The sequence below is a fragment of the Pleurodeles waltl genome, chromosome 5, assembly GCF_031143425.1.
Source record: "Pleurodeles waltl isolate 20211129_DDA chromosome 5, aPleWal1.hap1.20221129, whole genome shotgun sequence".
Classification (NCBI taxonomy): domain Eukaryota; kingdom Metazoa; phylum Chordata; class Amphibia; order Caudata; family Salamandridae; genus Pleurodeles; species Pleurodeles waltl.
In genome coordinates, this window is record NC_090444.1 from 196,957,180 (window position 1) to 196,977,570 (window position 20,391).

At 45.9% G+C, this 20,391-nt stretch overlaps 1 protein-coding gene across 1 annotated transcript in view; it reads left to right on the forward strand.

Annotated features, from left to right (window-relative positions):
• The window catches only part of USH2A (usherin), a 3,586,186-nt gene that overhangs the window by 2,721,499 nt on the left and 844,296 nt on the right, over positions 1 to 20,391 (forward strand). The window contains exons 53-55 of the mRNA XM_069233891.1: positions 540 to 737; positions 6,404 to 6,558; positions 8,098 to 8,296. Coding sequence (XP_069089992.1) covers positions 540 to 737; positions 6,404 to 6,558; positions 8,098 to 8,296 — 552 coding nt within the window. The remainder of the gene's footprint in view (positions 1 to 539; positions 738 to 6,403; positions 6,559 to 8,097; positions 8,297 to 20,391) is intronic.

Here is a 20,391-nt window from a genome sequence, read left to right on the forward strand (position 1 = left end):
ACAACGACGCGTTTCAATTACAGTAGGAATTAATTTTTCTGTTCCTTTCAACCCCTCCTCCCAATCACAGACACCCCATGAATGTTTGGCTCACATTGCAAACACGCCTTTTTAACCTGAAGTTTTCTAGACTTCAAATATGTATTTGAAACTTTCAGAAGGTATCTTACGCTGGGAAAATCCTTTAGTGCCATTCAAATTAAAGCTGAAATGTTACTTTATGGGTCACGTACCAAGAATATAATTCTTAAGATGGAATCCTAATATTCTGGGCCATGCATGATATAGCTGCATTTCATCGAGAAGTGTCGTGTCTGATGCGTTTGGTTTAGTGTTGATAAATATTTTTTATTTGATTAATTTTAACACATTTTTTTCCATCTGAGTGCCTCTCTTTTGTTCTATTTTCAGCTAAACAGAGCAGTAGTTATTACTGATGGGTTTCCATCAGTCATTTGGGGCTCAGACATTAAATTGTTTTTACACTTTTCAAGGGTACTTTCTTTGTAGGTGACCCTGTTTTTTCCTTGCCTCCTCAGATATGAATCTCGATCCTTACTCTACCTACGACTATAAGGTATCTGCGTGGAATAGCTTTGGAAAAGGTTTTAGTAACATCACCACAGTTACAACAAAACAGGATGTGCCACAGGTCGTGCATCCCCCAGCTTGGACCAAAGTGGACAATCGCAACGACCTTCTGATACTGAATTGGAAGGAACCTGATCGCCCGAATGGTATGCCAGCATAGACTCATAATTGTTCATGAAGATATATATATATATATATATATATATATATATATATATATATATATATATCATTTTCTTCATGCATTGATGAAACAATTTGATTTTTCATATTCCACCCACTCATGCACGCACACAAACAAAAATCATGCAAATAGCGATGCAGCTGACACGGGTATCCTACCATCAGACCTCTAGATCCACACAAACAGCACACCTACACAGATACACGGAAACTCACACATCCATACATGAAAATAAACATGCACCAACACACAGACATACAGGTACACAAATAGACAGATCACCTGACATTGTCAACTACACTCAGCGACCAAGTGGCTTTTGTCATGATTGTGTTGGTGTTTGTGTAGTGCTTGGTGCTTCTCTAAGGCCACCCCAAAGACCTAGACATGGCAGAAGAATGGAAAGGAGGAGCGAGAGACAATAAGAATGAGCTTCTGCATAGAATAATCTTTCACAAAATGGAACCATAGTCTAGCATCAAACTTAGATGTCTTGGTGGGCAACAGAAAACATGAGAGGAAAATCAGCTGCAGTGAGGGAATTTGGGAGCAAGAGAGAGATGTGGTATAAATCAAGAGGGGAACACATAGTGTGAGAAACCAGGTCCAAAATAGAGTGAGGAATTGTTAACTGTTAGAGAGATGCTACAGTAAACTAGGCCGTGCTTAGTTGCATGTCTTACACACCAGCACACAAGTGATGGCGAATGCAGACAACAATCATTCTTGAACACAAACAATCCAACACTACACAGATGAATACAGCGTTACAGGGGGGGGTGGCTGCGGTGGATAAACACAAACATAACACATTTATAAGCAAAGCATGTGTTCACTCCTTGGGCACCTGGACGCTGAATAGCAGTTGAACATTTTATGGTCCTTAGAAGAATGAAACGCAGAGTCGACCTGCCTGCAATGATTCTAACCTGTGGCCATGAAGTCAACACAGGTTTTGGAGTATTAGTCCCTTGAGCCCTCAGACCTGACTCAATATACACGAATAACGAATTACTTGTAACAGTAAAGCGTTAATGTTCAATTACTTGCCTTTTGCTGAATATATCAAATGTGGGGTAGAGGAAAGATTTGCATCAATGACGAATCTAGCCCTGAGCTCTCCTAAGAGAAATCACTTCTATCGGGTGATGGAATAGTGCATATTCTGTCACTGCCTTCTTGGGAATGATCACCTGTCAGTTAAAATATCTGTTCTCTGTGTGTCCTTTCCATCCTGGAACTCTTTGTAAATAGTCTTGCCTATGCAGGACTTATATTCAGTGCCTTTATTTCCTTAATACTACCATACAACATGATTAGGATTAGCCGATCTCTCGTTTTACAGGAAACATCGTACACCCAATCCTTGACATTCCCATTACAAATCAATGTGATCAAATTAATTGGGTAATTGAGGGAAAGGATAAACAGAACTCCCAATATACACCAATTTGTTAAATGAAAGCTCTGGACCATAGCTTGAGTGCTTAGCAAAGATGCAGGAAGCTAGCTCAACAGTGGCTTATTTTGTATCTTCTTTCAAAATGTTAAATATGGCATGCCATTTTACAAGATGTAAAAAGAAATGAAACAAACATTAATTTCTGTTAATATATGATGCTGTACATATGTTTTGTGTCTTCCTTTCATGTTTCTGCTTTGACACAAATTAAGTATATTTTAATTGGGCACAAGAACAGCAACGATTATGCAAGTTCTTTTTAATCAGGCATAGATATCATGTCATTGTTTTGCTGGTCACTGTTTCCATGCAATAAATCAAATCTAAAGTGAAGAGGGGTGTAAAACCCACATTTTGATTTATTTCTACCACCCATAAATTGATAAGAAACACTTATGATAACAACAAACACCAGCCACAAGCTGCTCCTTGTACAAATAGCATGTCGTTTCTATCAGCACGTGGCCATCAATGAAAACAACAGATTGTATTAGAATATGAGAAAGCAAACTCAATTCCTGAATCATCATTTTTGCATGCCTCACTCTGTCAATTAATGACAATGCCACTCAACATACACCCCTCGTGCTTATTGTGTAAAAACCTAAGTTCCCAGTTTCAAAGGAGCCCATTACAGCTGGCTCCACTCACAACTCCTGCCACTGCTGCGAATGTCAATGCCAGCATTATCAAGTAATGATGGCACACAAATAAATGTGATATTTTTAACTATTTCAGGTCACCTCAAATTGTAGGAATGGCCTAGAAGTTCTTTCTTTATCATTTAAAAAATATATATTAAATAGTTAAAAGCTCCACTGAGGTGCTCTACTAAAAATTATACACACGGCACCACCTATATGGTGGACTTGAATAAATAGATATCAATGTTTAGAAATATGTGCTAGGGCTAAATGCCTGGAAACACTGGCACAAATTAAGCACTGCGCCCATAGTGTGTTTTTACAAGTTATATGCATTAATGTGTGATAAATCGTGCAATCGCCCTTAAATGAACCCTAAAAGGTAATATTATGAGTATCCTGGATCAGAATATAATTCTGCCCTTTGTGCTGTATCTATTTTTAGTCTTTGCTTAGCTGCACCATATGGCCCAGTGTAAAGATGTACTGCTTTACTCCATTTCTTTTTGTGGCGGTCAGCTGACTCTTGCAGCAGCAAAATTCAGAGCTTCAATAGATAGGAACCGTATCTTTCACTCTGATCCATTACATTTAGCTCATTGAATAGAATCAAACTGATTGAAACATATCCATTTGTGAGAAATTGGTTTTATACTTGGCAGACGTATCCACCCTGTCAAAGTAGGACCACAATCCTAATCAGGGTAAGTCACAACACAAGCTAAATTATCCTTTGCTTACCTGCCAGTAGTTTGGCACAGAGCAGGCAGGCTTAACTTAGAAGGCAATGTGTAAAGTATTTGTTCAATAACACATTCAATAACACAGTGAAAACACCACAAAAGTACTCCACACCAGTTTAGGAAAATACTTAATATTTATCTGAATGAAATAAGACCAAAACAACAAACATCCAATATGCACAAGTCAAGATATCACTTTTTAAAGGTTTTAATGAATCTCAATCCTTAGGAAACAGTGGTTGTATCCTTTTAACCCACACTATTTAGGATGCGTCAAAAATAACAACGCAGAAGGGCCGCAGAGGTGGTGATGCTTTGAAAAGTAAAACGATGCATTGATTTTCCCAGTGTGGCAAAGGCAACGTGTAATTTCTTTCCACGCTGCAAGGGGATGCGTCAATTTCCAGGAGCTCCTCAAATATCCTCGCATCGCAGTGAGGAGTGTTTCTCACTGCGATGCGGGGATATTTTGATGCCCAGGGACGATGCATGAAAAACCCAGAATGCGTTGAGCAGAGGCTACCGGCACTGCGTCGATCAGCAGGTGATGGGGTGATTTTTCAGTGACAAGGCAGGCGCTGCATTGATCCAGCAGGCGTTGTGTTGAATTATGCAGGTGTTGCGCCGATTTTCCAACGCACTGGATTTTCTTCTCTTTGGTGAAGTCTTTGATAGCCGTGAGAACTCAAAATAGGAAGGAAGCTCAATCCAAGCTCTTGGAGAGCACTTGAGGAGGAAGGCAGAGTCGTTCCAGGAGTGTCAGGGGTCAGCAGATAGCAGGACAACAAGCAGGCTGCAGTCCTTTCAGCAAAGCAGTCCAGATGAGTCCTTTGGGCAGCCAGGCAGTCCCTCTGACAGAGTCCAGTTGTAGGACCAGAAGTGTCTGATTTGGTGGGGTCATTGACCGAGTAGATATACACCCAAGAGTGCCTTTGAAGTGGAGGAAACTTCAAAGAGGGGTTTTGAAGTGCACAAGTTCCCTTTCAACCCAGGCCTGTCTGCCAGGAGCCGTTTTGGGGGTTATTAGTCCTTTCTGTGAGGGTAGGTCACTAGCCTTTGAAGTGTAAGAGAGAGCCCCTCCACCCTTCCTGCCCAGGGAAACCCATCTGTATGCAGATGAATGCAGATGCAGCTGTGTCCTGTGTTGATGGCGATCTGGGTGGAATGCACAAGGGGAGCTGTCAACCAGCACAGGTCAGACCTGGATTGGAGACAGTCTGTAAGTCACAGATTGCAGTAAGTGCAGAGAAATGCCTACTTTCTAAAAGTGGCATTTCTGGAATAGTACTGTAGAATCCAACTTGATCAGTAAGTAGGATTTCTCACTACCATTCCAACCATACCAGAAATGACAAATCTATTCCTCTCAGATCAGAAATTACCACTTAAAGGCATATAAGGGAATTTCTAATGATGGCCTATGGGAAGAGCAGGATTCACAGTACTGGAAAACGACTTTGTTTTTTTTTTCATTAACAGGACATGTAAAACTTATAAGTTCATGTCCTGCCTTTCCCTTACATAGCACCCTGCCCTATGGGTTACCTATGTCCTACTTTAGGGGTGACATGTAAGAAAAGGGGAGTTTAAGGCTTGGCAGGTACTTTTAAATGCCAAGTCGACGTGGCAATGAAACTGCACACAGGGCTTGCAATGGCAGGGCCTGTGACATTGTTAAGGGGCTACTTGTGTGGGGGGCACAATCAGTGCTGCAGGCCCACTAGTAGCATTTAATTTACAGGCCTCCAGTGCACTTTACTAGGGACGTATTAGTAAATTAAATATGCCAATTGTTTGAGCCAATGTTACCATGTTTTAGGGAGAGAGAACAAGCACTTTAGTGCTGGTTACCAATGGTAAAGTGCCCAGAGGAAAAAGTGAGACAGAGGAGTGCAGGGCAAGGAATGATGGAAGAATGATCTAGTTTGTGTGTGTGATACTTTGTGTGGATGCCTGTCTTACACAAGCTGGTGGCAGTGCAAACTCCAGCGGCCCATGGCATTGCTCCTGTTTGGCCAAGTGCCCTTGGTCATTCCTCTGAACCAGTGTTTTTCAAACTTGTCAATGCCACGTCCCCCCCCCCCCCAGTGGGGAAAAATGAAAAATAAGTCATTGGGCCCCCTCTCATAATTTTCCATAACTATTCTTTTAAGTTGGCAATGTTTAAAAATGTCTAGACTTATTTAATCATTGCAGTTAAGTTCTGTTACCTTTTTAAAAATGAAATAAACATCTTTCTGCTTAAAACAAAGCACTGTCCTCTGCATAATCCTTCTTTTAGCCAGAGCCGGGCGCCCCCCCATCCCACAGGATCACTTGAGGCCCCCTAGGGGGGGGCCTGACCACCCAATTTGAAGTCCCCTGCTCTAAACGTTAGTTTAGCATGCATAGCTGAATAAAAACTTGATACAAGCACACCTGTAAAACGTATTTTATGTTATGAACATTTTTTTTAGTTTATCTAGCTGAGTCAGTACTGAAATCATATTCTGCGGTGTTTATACCAAAGCTGGCAGAGACACAACCCTGACATTTGCTTTGATGTTTAGAGTGAAAATACCTGCACCTGCAAACGAAAGTTCAAGTAGCGATGCCCATCTATGTACCGAAATGCACACTTTGGAACAGATGACGTTTTCCTCAGAGGAAGTAGATGTTTTATATTAGCTGTGATCAGTATGCCTATGTAATATGTAGACAGTGATGACCAGCGCTCCAGCGTGTACTAGAACAGTGTATTAAAGGACAGGAGACATGGCTTCTTCTCTTGTTATTTCAGGTGTTATAATCCACTACATTGTTCTCCGAGATGGCGTTGAGCGCTTTCGAGGGACTGAATTAAACTTCACGGATACAGGTGGCATTAAACCATACCACGAATATTCCTATCAGCTTAAAGCGTGCACTGTTGTGGGCTGCAAGGAGAGCGCCAAGGTACAGTATTAGCCTATTTAATAAGCTGATTATTACACATATGGCTGTGTTGATTGAAACCTCATCAGCTAGGCCTTCATTGTTGCCATACGAAGTCACGTGTATAAAGTTGGAATGGTTTTTCCTCCCATGGGCGTAGCTTTCATTGGTGCAGCAGATACAGTGGCACCGAGGTGCAGGGGCATAAGGGTTGCAATGCACCCTGATCAAGGCTGAATTTTATTTCCCGCCTATGGGGCGATTATACTTGCTTCCCTTAGGGCACGTTTCCCTTGCTACGCCCCCGTTGCCTCCGCAATCTTTGTAGTATGTTTTTTTAAAGAAAAACTTGGCATTCTTCGTGGACTTCAGGATATTCGCAAAATTAAAACATAGATGGCGGAAACTTTCGCTAAAAGTAAATTTACCAGAGAATAATTCCCCAACTAAACAATATTAGTGTGAGAATCCTATTGCAACAGGGTTTTCAGTGAGAAATGTGTCTCACAAATATTATTTTTTATGGCAGCTAATGTCTCCTTGCAAGTTGTTGATTTGCTGAAACTCGACAAAAAATTGTGCAGTGCTAAGTGTATCATCTACGAAGGTGAATTTTGATTAAAGGTTCAGTAATTCCGCACAAATACCTTCCCTTAAGAAACGTCCACATTTTATTAAGTGATATTAGATATGACATTACAGACATGTGAAAAGTAAATTTATTTTAGCATTCATTGCAGCCTTGGTGAAAGGCGTCTCTGATCCTGGAAACCCGTAGCCCCAACGCTAATTAAACCTTAAAAAAACCACCATACTTTTATTTGTACTGTCTTGGCTTTTTGGATGTTTTCGTCACCTTCCCACATTTTGCCTAAGTCTCTGCCTTAGAATAGTTATGTCTCATTAACCTCAATGAAAACACTACATACTTAAAGAAAGCCCCAATACCGTGTATTGCACATTTTAAATTGATTTTTGATGGTTTTGTCTACCAACATTAGTGCACTGCTCTGTTTAGTTCTCTAAAGTTAGGTGTAAGCTTAACCTTCGCCTACAATACAACTTTCACCATATTGCTGCAAAGGAGGCGAGGCGATCACGGTGTGCACCTTGGGTGGTTGACGGGCTACTTCACATCAGGCATGTGTAAATCCAGATTTAGCAAAATATTTGTTGGTGCTTAAGATGTATGAAATCAGGCAGTTAAAATGCAAAGGCGCTGGTTAACCATATGGAAGAGAATTATCAAGAGTCCTGGAGCAAGACACTTGGACGTCCAAGCTTTTCAAGCACCGTCAGCATCACTGCGACCAAGCCTCCACTTGGAGCCCAGACTGAAACGTTCTTGAGCCTTGGATTGTGTATGTACATCCAAGGTCAAGATCCACCGTGGTGCACAAACAATTGTGTATGTACATCCAAGGTCAAGCTCCACCGTGGTGCACAAACAAAGCACTTTGTGCTCTGGCTATGATATAAACGAGATGCATAAACAACTTGCATGTTATCAGTATGTATCAGAAAGGCCATCTTACATTTGTCTTAATATAATTGTTTTAGGTGGTGGCCGTGACGGTCCAGGGGGTACCAGAGAACGTTCACCCTCCCTTGGTCACAGTAGTGAGCGCAACGGCGCTGCATCTGAGATGGAGGGTGCCGGGGAATCCAAATGGCATTATCCGAGAGTACAGTATCAATGAGACCGTAATGGGGCTTATCTACACGGACACTGCTGGTGGGATGCAGCACACTGTAACAGGTATGCATGGATGACTCGTGGCGGAGGTTATTGGGCACTTTATATGTCACTAATTGCTTGCCAGACATCTCTTCTCATGCTACCGACAGCATAACATATGGAAATTATAAGTGTTGAATTTTTTTTTTTTTTTTCCTCTGCGTAATTGTATAATAATTATATATCTAAATGAATGAGAAAATATGGTGTCTTCCACTTGTATTCATTACTTTCTTTCTGAGTGCACTCTGAAAATGTTTCGCATAAACAACGAAAACGACTTTGTTGACGTGTTGCTTAAGTTCTATATTTACTTAAATTAATCATATATTTTTGATAAAAATGTTTCTTATTATTTGTACCAATCTCTATTAAAAATCCTTCCGTGGAGAAAAAGACACAGTCAAATGTTTTTCATGCCAGAGTAAAGAAAGAGGCAATACAAACACCCTTTTCTAGGTCCCTCTGTGCAAGTATCCTGTGCAGACAAAAGGGCCCACTCACCCTGTCCCATTATTAATTTACAATAGAAGAGAGCCGAAAGCACTTTGGCAAGCCAGATAAAGAACCATGAAGGTCTGTGTGAAACATACAGCAAGTGGCTAAGAAATATTCAGCCACTCATAAAAGCTGTATTTTATGTATGATGTGAAAACATTGCATGTGCTTAGAGACCGTGGGACACGTTCATAATGTTTTTCTTGTTTTTGGTAAAGCTAGCAACTTACTCCTGGTTGTTTTATTTCAAAGTTTACAAAATATATAATTCTTGAAATGAAATAGAAATACCTCAGAAGTTAAACATTTTTATAGATTTCCATGATGACTCCTGCTGCATAATGTGTACTTAAGATGGAAGATCAGCATTAGAAAATGTAAAGTAGGTATACTTTTGCCGTGTACCTTTTTAGGTCTTGCTTTATCTGATTGTTGGAAAATATACCTATTGTTTTCAGAATGGACTAACAGTGAGCTTTGTGTCCGCCGCTGGCTCATGATTCAATAGTTTTCTTTTCTATCTCAGTTCCCTGCTACTAAATTGTTGGCCGGCATCCCTGTTCCTAGGTTGGTCCCACCCAAGAGTCATTTCTTTTTTCACCATGCTTTATTTTGATGAGTTCTATACTTCCAGCGCTAATGTCAGAAACTTTCTGCAGTGCATGACGTACTAATTTGTCTCCCTTAGTGATTTTCCCTACTTCTGCACCCATCTTTCGTGCGCCCAGTAAATATTATTAGTGCCTACAGTCTGCTTAAATGCCCCCAAACCTTTGTTCTCTCAACGTGTTTTCATGCAGATCGACCAACTTAGAATGTTTTTTATTTTGTTTTAAGAAAAGTAATTTAAAGATGGTTGCTGCACATCTGCAGCGATCATCTTGTAATGTTAAAAAAAAAAAAAAAATGCATTCAAAATTGGTCGTTGTGCATCTGCTGATGCATTGATATATTATTCATTGACATGAATTCACTCATACTTCTCAAAGACGGTTAAAGGTGTGATGCTCTGAGCTACAAAGTAGTCCAGAAATGGTGTAACATCAATTCTCTACTCTGTCTCCCACATTGAAATAGGACATGCCAGGAATGGCATGTTAACTGAATCATCCTTGTGTGTGCCCATTTTTCTCCAGTAAGTGAACAGTAGCAAAGGAAGTTATTGATTTGCTTAGTATCAGACAATTTGTTAAAGATGTAAGGCTGAAATTTAAACACTGGTCTCTTGATTCCAAAGTCTTCAACTTAGCTACTCGTAACTAGTAACATTTTTGCATATGGGAGTAAGGTAGCAAAAGAAACACAAGAAGAGGTGTTACTGTAGCATATAAGGCCTCACCCCTCATTCAACTTTAAAACATTATTTTTTCTCAAACATTCATTCCTAGTGTTGTGTAATCCCCTGACCCTTCCCTGCAAGTCTCCACCCTCCCACTTTCCTTCTCTGCCCCAGCACAATAACTGACCACTGACATATACTGGAAGAGAATGTGAACATTTATGAGCTTTGATAGGTCTGGAACTCTCTAAGGGCCATGTTTGCTTTCTGCTCTTTCTCCCCACCCTTCCTCAGCACCCTCATCAGCCTCCTATCTGGAAAACTAATGGCAAAGGGTATGTTTTATTCTGATTTGCACACCACAGCATGCTGTTACTCAGTACATGATGAGTGTACCTGGATAAATGACAGTTCAGCCTGGGCATTTGACTGCTGTACCTCAGAATTTGACAGAGAAATTGAGCATATGGGACTTTAAGAGGGCAAATATGGTTGCACAACAACATAAGATGATACCACCGGCCGCATTCCGACTTCACCGCAGGGCCGGCGGGCAGATACAGTGTTTCCGCCCACCGGCCCTGCGGTGAAGAGGGCCTTTACATTGACACCGGCTCGGAATTGAGCCGGCGCCAATGTGGTAGTGCAGCGGGTGCAGCAGCACCTGATGCGCATTCCATGCGCGATGGGGCTGTGCATGGGGGCCCCTGCGCGGCCCATGCCAAGTGCATGGGCAGTGCATGGGTCCCAGGGAGCCCTGGCACCCCCATTCCACCAGCTTTTCCATGGCAGTGTGAAGCTCCATGGAAAGGCTGGCGGAATGGAACTCGTAATCCGGCGGGCAGCGCTGCTTACAGCGCTGACCGGGCAGATTACAACCACTGTGATCGCCAGGCTGGAGGCCGTCTCCGGCGTGGCGGAGTCGGCGGTATTACCGCAGCATTTCAGCCACGGTCGGAATCTGGTGGATCGGACCACCACTACCGCAGTGGTCCGATGGCCACCCCGAGTCTGGCGGTCTCAATACCGCCAGACTCGGAATGAGCACCTGAGTGTCATATCTAACTCACCTACAAGTCCATAGTATATGCTGTAGAAAATGCACCCAGGTCCTGGAAGTTAAATGCCACCTGTGGACTGCAGCACCTATTGTGCCATCCACAGAGTAGTTTTGTAAAACATTGCTTAAGGCCTAACATATGCAGCCTGACTGCAGCTGCCTGAAATCCTGCTGCCATATGAGTCAAAATAGCCCTTTCTGACAGATGGGACACCCTGTTTTAAAATGTTAACACTAACTACACATTGTTGAGATAAGGTATAGTGGCTGATATTTAAGAGTGAAACTCCAGTGACTAGTCCCTAAAATCTGTATTCACTGGTATGGTGGCAGCTGGATCCTAGGTTAAAAGTAGAGATTATAAACTTTAATGTGTAACTTTTGACAGGAAACAGGTATAATAGTCATTCATAGTCCTTAGTTCTAGAGGGTTACATTGTCTCAGCTGTGTGAAAACTGCACCCAAAGCAGGAAAGTGGCTTGGGCCGGGTAAGAGGATGGGCTGGATGTGGAGCATGTTATGCTCAGGAAGAGCAGCTAGGAAGGTTCCAGGAACATTGTTGACTTGAAAGGGGCAGAGGTGAATCCTTCCGATTTAAAGATTAGTGTAAAGAAAGGCCTGGAAGGGGGAAGCATTTGTTCCCCAGGCCCACACCAGCCAGGCTGGTTCCAAACCCAGTGGGATTGAAGTTACCCCCAGTACCAGTTTGTAGTGGACACGGGAGGAACTGCTCATTTCCCTGACCACATCTGCTTGGACACAGGGGGTCAGCATAAGGAAGGAAGGGTACCCCCATTTTGGCTTTAAAGAGTAAGTGCATTGTGGGATTGCTTGTGGTAGAGCAAAAAGAAACTGCTAAAAATGTGGGTAATGTTCACCCTGAAAACATTTACCCCATTGGTTAGGGAGGTACCAGGAGTCACCCCTACCCATGTGCTAGTGCAAGCCATAAATGTGGCACCCAAAGGAACACCTTTTGGACCAGACAGGTTTCTGTTACCTTAGAAGAGCCCTGAAGGACTAAACCTGTTACCTCTTATACCCATGTCAGTTGTCTGACCTCCTGTGTAGCTGCAAGGACACAGCAAGCTTTAAGAGGACTGTAAGACTTGCCATCCTTGGCGTGGTCTCACCTAACTTTTTGCCTCTGCTTCCCAAGTTGTTTCTGTGTGCTGGACTCTGTTTTTGCTGTTTTGTTTGCTCTGGACACTTTACCACTGCTGACCAGTGCTAAAGTGTAAATGTTCCCTGTGTAAGTTATATGTGTAATTGGCTTTCCATGATTGGCATATTTGATTTATTAGTAAGCCCCTAGTAAAGTGCACTAGAAGTGCCCAGGGCCTTTGAATCAAATGCTACTAGTGGGCCTGCAGCTCCGGTTGTGTCACCCACATGAGTTGCCCTGCAAGCATGGTTCAGACCTGCCATTGCAGTGTCTGTGTGCGCAGTTTTAAACTGCCAATTCGACCTGGCAAGTGTACCTACTTGCCAGGCCTACAATTACCCTTTTTCAACATGTAAGGCACCCCTAAGGTAGGCCCTAGGTAGCCCCATAGGCAGGGTGCAGTGTATGCTAAAGGTGGGATGTGTACTGATCTGTTTTACATGTCCTAACAGTGAAATACTGTTATTTTCAGTTTTCACTGCTGCAAGGCCTATCTCTCTCTTAGTTTAACATGGGGGTTGCCTTTGAATATTATTAAAGTGCAGGTTCCCATTGAGAGCAGATAGAGATGTGGAATTTAGGGTCTCTGAACTCACAATTTAAAAATACATTTTTGGTAAAGGTGGTTTTTAGATTTTGTGTTTGAAAATGCCACTTTTAGAAAGTAGGCATTTTCTTGCTTAAACCATTTTGTGACTCTGCCTGTTTGTGGATTCCCTGTCTGGGTCAGTTTGACAGTTGGGCTGTTTGCACCTCTCCTCTAGACAGTGACACAAAGGGAGCTGGGGTGTAGACTGCATATCCTGATGAGCCATCCGTGCTGGGAGGGAGGGGAGGAGTGTTCAGTCACACCTGAAAGGACTGTGCCCGCCTTCACACAATGCAGTCTCCAACCAGCTGGTGTGTGTCTGGGGCCTGGCCTGGGCAAGGCAGGATCTGGTGAACAACAGAGACTTTCCTTTGAAGTAGCCCTACTACAAAGGCAGAAAGAGGTAAAGTATTGGACCCAAGCCCCCTGAAAGTCAGATTACTTATGGAACCAAGAGGAACCTCTGCCAAGGAGAAGAGCTGGAGAGCTGGAGGAGGAGTACTGCCCCTTTGCCTGTGACTGTGCTTTGCTGGGTTGGCCTGCAGTAGCTGCTTCTACCTGAGAGAGGACAAAGACTGGCTTTTGTGTGACTTCCCACTGGTGAAGAATCTCCAAGGGCTTGAACTGAGCTTTGCTCCTGTTGTTGAAGTCTCAGGGACATCAAAGCCTTCTCTCTGCCAGCCCTGGACTCTCTGCTGAGACTCTTGCCCTGCCAAGTGGTTCCCTAACTTGTCTCCGGGCCCCTGAAAGGTGAAGCTGGTGGAAAAGGACAGTAATCCATGCAAAAACCACCTTGCAGGGAAATTTTCGATGCACCATCCGCAACGCGGCTGATAAACGATCCGCCACTGGCTTCGCGGCTAAAATCGATGCTCCACCTGCATCGCGGTCGGGAGTTCGACGCATTGCGGCTGTAGAAACGATGCACAACACCCTCTAGCGGCTGCGGATAACAACGCAAGTCCCACACAGTGTGGTTTCAGGACACCGTGCGACCGGATTTTGAACGCTACATCACTGGGCGTGAAAAACCAACGCAAAGCCTGCCTGGATCCGAGGTGCCCATCTGGGAATCAACGCATTGCTTTCTTGTGGGAGAAGAAATGACGCACGCCGATCGGTAGGAGAAGGAACAAAGCACGGTCTCGCTTGTGAGTGAGAAATCGGCGCATCGCTGGCCCTTTCCGACGCACGCTGGCCTGTGCGGCTTTATTTTTTACCCTAACCAGGTACTTTGCGTAACAACAGCATTCTCACTGTTTTCTAAGGATTAAGACTCTTATTCTTTCTAAAATTTATATCTTGACTTGTGTATGTTGGATTTTTGTAGTTCTGGTCTTGTTTGATTTAGATAAATATTACCTATTTTTCTAAACTGGTGTGGTGTCCATTTTATAGTGTTTTCACTGTATTACTGAGTGTGTTGGTACAAATGCTTTAGACATTGCTTCTGAAGTCAAGCCTGCCTGCTCGTGTAAGCTACCATGGAGGTGAGCGGGGGTTAACTGTGGGGGATTCTCCTTTACTCTGACTAGAGTGAGAGTTCTTGCTTGGACGGGGAGTAACCTGACTGCCAACCAAAGACCCCATTTCTAACAAGGCCTTAGTGCCTTTTGGCTCTATTCTCTCTTAAAGGTTTACAAATTCATATTGCTGGTCACTGCTATTGGATTTTTGGTATTTTGGTGTCAGGTGTCATATACATTTTTCTAATTTGTTTTTGTTGTTGTTGTTTTGACTATTACTGTTTTGGTATTCAATAATGTTTTTACACATTAGTGGTTGCCATTTGGTAGTTAAAGTTAGGCCACAGTTTCAAAAGGAAAATAGATGTTTTTGTTTCGCTAATAACTTTGACAAATATGCACAAAATATTCCTAAAAATTGCTTCCAAAACATTGATTTACCATGTTAATTCCCATGTGAAACTTTGCTGCCTACTGCGGAAAAAAACTGCTCAATGGAAATACAGAACAAAGTTAGAACGTTAGACAGAAAGCTTGCTTTTTGTGACTTAGTGTAAATCCATGTAGCCATTTTTGAGAAATTAAGCCCTCATTACAACCCTGGCGGTCGGTGGTAAAGCGGCGGTAGGACCGCAAACAGGCCGGCGGAAAAAAAATTGAATCACGACCATGGCGGAAACCGCCAACATAGACAGCCTCCTTAACACTCCGACCGCCACGGCAGTACAAACAAACAGCATGGCGGTCACCCCCAACAGACAGGCGGAAGACAATGTACCGCCCACACCATTCTGAGAGGCCAATCCGCCATCTTTTCCGGAGCGGATTCAACACGAACAAAAACACGGCGGAAACAGGGCTTGGAAGGGAAAACGCTCACCTCTACACACCCCACGAGGAACCAGGACGCCATGGTGCCGGAACTACCTGCCATTCTCTTCCTGCTCCTCCACCAGGAGCACGACCGACGGCGGCAACCACCACGGTGAGTACAGCACCTACGACACAGGGGAGGGGGGAGGGAAAAGAGAGTGACACACACATGCAACACCCCCACCCTCACACACAACAACATACACACAAATACATGCAACTACATTACATTTACACCCCACTACTCCCCCTGGAAGAACGCAATGACAAAAGGAAATGATTTGAACGATTGTACTGTAATCAGGAAAAATCCATTAGTCAAAAATATATATACACTATTAACAAATATGTACATCAAGATTTCAAGTCCATGTACTGCACCTACATAGTCCGTGGACCACTGGGCCCAAAATGCATGGGCGAGGCCCACACTCAATACCCGATCCAAACAGAGAGAACACTGAAGGGGCATTAGTTTGAAATAAAACATGCACCTTAGGGGGAAGGGAAGGGGTGGCACCTCAGCCGGATGAGTGCACGACGCCAGATCCACGAGGGGGCTCCATGCCCATTGATGTATCCTGGGGAGTGCAAAGCCACAGTCTCTCAAGTCTCTCCAGTGGGTGGGTTGCCCACTGCTTTATCCTGGGGAGTGCAAAGCCACAGTCTCTCAAGTGGATAACAGTATCCACTGGTTCTGGAGGGGGCTTTGTGCCCAGAGTGCTTCATCCTGCCAAGGACTGAGGTAGTGGATGTGATACTCCACTGACGGTGGGCCAACATGGAAGCTGTCCAGGCCCCTGGAACTTACCACCAGCCACGTACGAATGACCACTGGGGATGGCAGCCATGTCTGCGGTGGTGCCACTGGCACAGTGGTGCTGGTGGGTGGCTCAGTGAGAATGCTGCTGGTGGCGGTGTCCTGGGCAGAGGTGCTGGTGGGTGGCTCAGTGAGCGTGCTGCTGGCGGCGGTGTCCTGGGCAGCAGTGCCCGTGGCGGCAGTGCATGTGGCGGTGCCGGTGGTGGTCTTGTCCGCCGTGCAGGTTGGTGGCGACTTCTCTTTATTCCTCTGGCCCTTCCCCACCTAGGATGGTGGCGCAGCTGTCTTGCCACTCACAACTGTAGTCCTGGGAGAGCCCTTGGTGGCAGGTGTTTTGGCCTTCTCCCTCCGGGCTGTGGCCAACTTCTTTAGTTTTTGAGGTGGGGGAATGTCCTTGGGTTGGCTCCTTGGCACACTGGCTGCCCTGCTGCTTGGTGCACTCCAGAAGCCGGTTACTGCTGGCACCACTGTTCCCGGTGATGTGGTGGCTGAGGTGCTGGGTTGGGAACTGGAAAGGCGGGCCCTAGGGGACGGAAGGGGTGGGGGAGGTGTAAGGAAGAGGTCAAGGTTTGACAGGAAAAGTTTTTTAGACACACTGGGACAGGTAGATGGAGGGGGTTTGGGAGTGGAGGAAGAGGTAGTGGTTGTAGGAGGTGTTCGTTTGCTGACTTCGGGTGAAGGTGCATGGGCTGGAGGCTGTCGTGAGGTGGATGGCTGTTGGGTGGGTGTGTGACTGCGTTTGTGTAGTTTGGGAGGTGGGCTCACAGACACACTGGGAGAGGACACAGGGGATGTGTGAATGGTAGTGGGGGTGGTGAGTGCACGTGAGCGGTGTGTGGTGATGGGCGTGCTGGTGATGGACGTAGTGGCTGAAGATGTAGTGCATGCAGGTGTGAGTGGAGATGTGACAGGGAGGGAGGAGGGAGACGTGGAGGAGGGGGACACAGTGGAGGCAGTGGCTGTTGGTATGTCTGCATGGGTATGATGCTTGTGTGAGTGCCTGTGGGATGTGTGGTGCTTATGTTTGCCAGAGCTACCCTTGTGTGTTGAGGTGTGTGCATGCTGGTCTGATGGTGTGCTTGGGATAGGCTGAGGTACTGGGGATTGGGTCTGGATGGAGGAAGTTGGAGGGGGGAGGCTGGACACAGGGACAATGGCTGCCATCAGTGCTGAGGCCAGAGTCTGAAAAGCTCGCTGTTGGGCTGCCTGACCAGAATGAATGCCCTCCAGGTATGCATTTGTCTGTTGCAACTGCCTCTCTACACCCTGGATGGCATTCAGAATGTTGTGAGGGATCTGAGGAGGTCAATGGACTCCTCTCTGAGGGCAGCAGGGCTGACAGGGGCAGGGGCTGAGGTGCCTGGGGCAAAGGAGAGTGGCGGCGGTACCTGTAGATGCGGTGGGCACAGAGGGGCCCGCCACCGCAAGGGAGCTCCCATCAGAGGATGAGTCGGTGTCGCTGGTCTCAGCTCCTGTCCCTGCCGTGGAGCTCCCCTCGCCCTCCGTCCCACTGGTGAATTCGGAGTCCGTAGTCTCGCCCTCCAGGGCCAGGTGGGATGCAGCTCCCTCCTGCTCCGGTGGCACTGCTTCTCCGCCTGATGATGCTAACGCACACAAGAACAGGGAGACCACAAAATGGGGGGGAAAGAAAGTAGAAAGACATGTTCAGTACATGCAATACCGCTACCGTTGGCGGACACTACAGACACAGCAGCCCTCTGCACTACGCCATGCACTTAGAGTTCCCTAATTAATCACAGGGATATGGGGTACAAGGCCTATGCCCGATTGCTGCACACATGAAAGTCACAGGAGCCTGACTAGGGGTAGATGGCTCTTAACACTGGTGGGGTGGGGTGCCACATAGCCAGCCTCACGAAGGGACCTTGCCTGCAAAACTCGCCCTGGCCTAGGGTAATCCACTGCCCACCTCCCCCATCCAGACACCTCCCATGCGCGCTGAATCAGTTGAATGAGAGTGTACTCACCCCCTTGTGGCTGCTGTGATGCCCTCAAGCACCCATCCAACTCCGGATACGCCACCGCCAGGATCTGGAACATCAGGGGGGTCATGGCGCGACGGGCACCCCTCCCACGTTGGGAGGCCATCCCCAGCGGGGCCTCCACCGTCTTCTTGCTCCAGCGGCGAATGTCCTCCCATCTTTTATGGCAGTGGGTGCTCCGTGTGTGGTGGACCCCCAGGGTCCGGACGTCCTTGGCGATGGCACGCCAAATATACTTCTTCTGGTGGGCGCTGACCTACAGGAATAGTACAGGAGAAAAGGAGAAAATATAACCGTCCGGACCATCACAGTCATTGGCCCACGTTCCCACCCTTGCCCTGATGCATATACACTCACTGTTGTTTCATGCACGCCTCATTCCCCCCCATCTCCCATCCACACCACTCCAAACAGGCATTGCCCATACAGCATGCTCACAGTGTACTCACCTGTTTGTCTGGAGGACTGTAGAGTAGGGTGTACTGGGGGAGGACCCCATCCACTAGTTTGTACAACTCCTCCGATGTGAAGGCAGGGGCCCTTTCTCCAGACACTGTAGCCATTGTCGCTTCCAGACTGAGGTCACAGCAGCACTTGCAGGGTAGGTCCTCTCCTGTCGAAGATCAGGTATCAAGTGAGTGAACAGAGAGAAAATGGCGGTCGCGTCTGCGGCAGTGCATACCGTCACCGCCGGCGTACATCGTCATTGGCTCCTGGGACCCATAGGGTCCAATGTTAACCAATGCAGGATTGCGCCGCGGTCTTCGACCACCTATCGCAATGGTGTACAACGCCAGCGCAGTTACCCCATATCCCATTGTCCCACCTTACAGGTCAGGCAGCCGCCATTTCAGGGGGCCATATGGTATTATTTTTAAATGTGTCACACATATCTAGGCCTTGCATACACACTAAGACAGGCATATCGCGGATTGACAAATGTGTGCAATAAAGTTATATTTTCGTACCTCAGTGTTGGCTGACCCTCTGCTCGCTTTTCTCATCCATAGAGCACGTCCGCTGGGGCAGGTGAGGAGATAATGTCATCCTCCGGTGTACAGGCCACTGTTGGACCTGTCGACAATGGAAGAGCGACATGTAATTGTGACCGACAGACTTGATCGTGCCACAATCCAGGAACTGTGTGCCCAGTTGGAGCCAGACCTGATGTCAGCTATCCGCCATCCCACAGGTATCCCCCCTCTAGTGCAGGTCCTGTCAGTACTCCATTTCCTGGCAAGTGGGTCTTTTCAATGTACAGTGGCCATTGCTTCAGGTATGTCCCAGCCTATGTTCTCAAACGTGTTGTCCAGAGTGTTGTCTGCCCTGTTGAAACACATGCGCAGCTACATTGTGTTCCCTCAGGTGGAGGATTTGCCTACTGTGAAAGGTGACTTCTGTGCTCTGGGACATATCCCCAACATCATAGGTGCCATTGATGGGGCACATGTGGCCTTGGTCCCCCCCGCAGGAGTGAACAGGTGTACAGAAACCAGAAGAGTTACCATTCTATGAATGTGCAGATGGTGTGTTTGGCCGACCAGTACATCTCCCATGTGAATGCCAAGTTTCCTGGCTCAGTGCATGATGCTTACATTCTGAGGAATAGCAGCATCCCTTATGTGATGGGGCAACTCCAGAGGCACCGTGTGTGGCTATTAGGTGAGTACATGGACCCTATACAGTGTGAATAGTTGTCTGGGTCTGGGGTTGTCCCTAAGGGTTAGTGTGTGTCTAACAGTTGTCCCTCGACATTTGCAGGTGACTCTGGCTACCCCAACCTGTCATGGCTACTGACCCCAGTGAGGAATCCCAGGATAAGGGCAGAGGAACCCTACTGTGAGGCACATGGGAGAACTAGGAGGGTTATAGAGAGGACGTTCGGCCTCCTGAAGGCCAGGTTCACCAAAGAAGGTGTGCCAGATCATCGTGGTCTCCTGTATGCTGCACAACTTGGCTTTGCAACGACAGGTGCCTTTTCTGCAGGAGGATGGTCCAGAAGGAGGTGTTGTGGCAGCTGTGGAGCCTGTGGACAGTGAAGAAGAGGAGGCAGAAGAAGAGGACATAGACAACAGAAACACCGTGATCCATCAATACTTCCAGTGAGACACAGGTAAGAAGACATCACTGCCTCCTACTTCTGATACACTTGTTCTACCTCTCATCTGTCTGTCACTTTCACCCAGTGTATGGACCCTGATTTGTCACTTTCCCTTTCGATTTCACAGATGTGGGTCCCACTGTGTTACCTCTGCTATGTTTCCTCATGGACTAGAGCTGTGTGACATAGGTATGTTGACAATACAATTGACATTGCTATTTCCCTCAATTACTGCAAATACACATTGGTGAAAGCACAGAC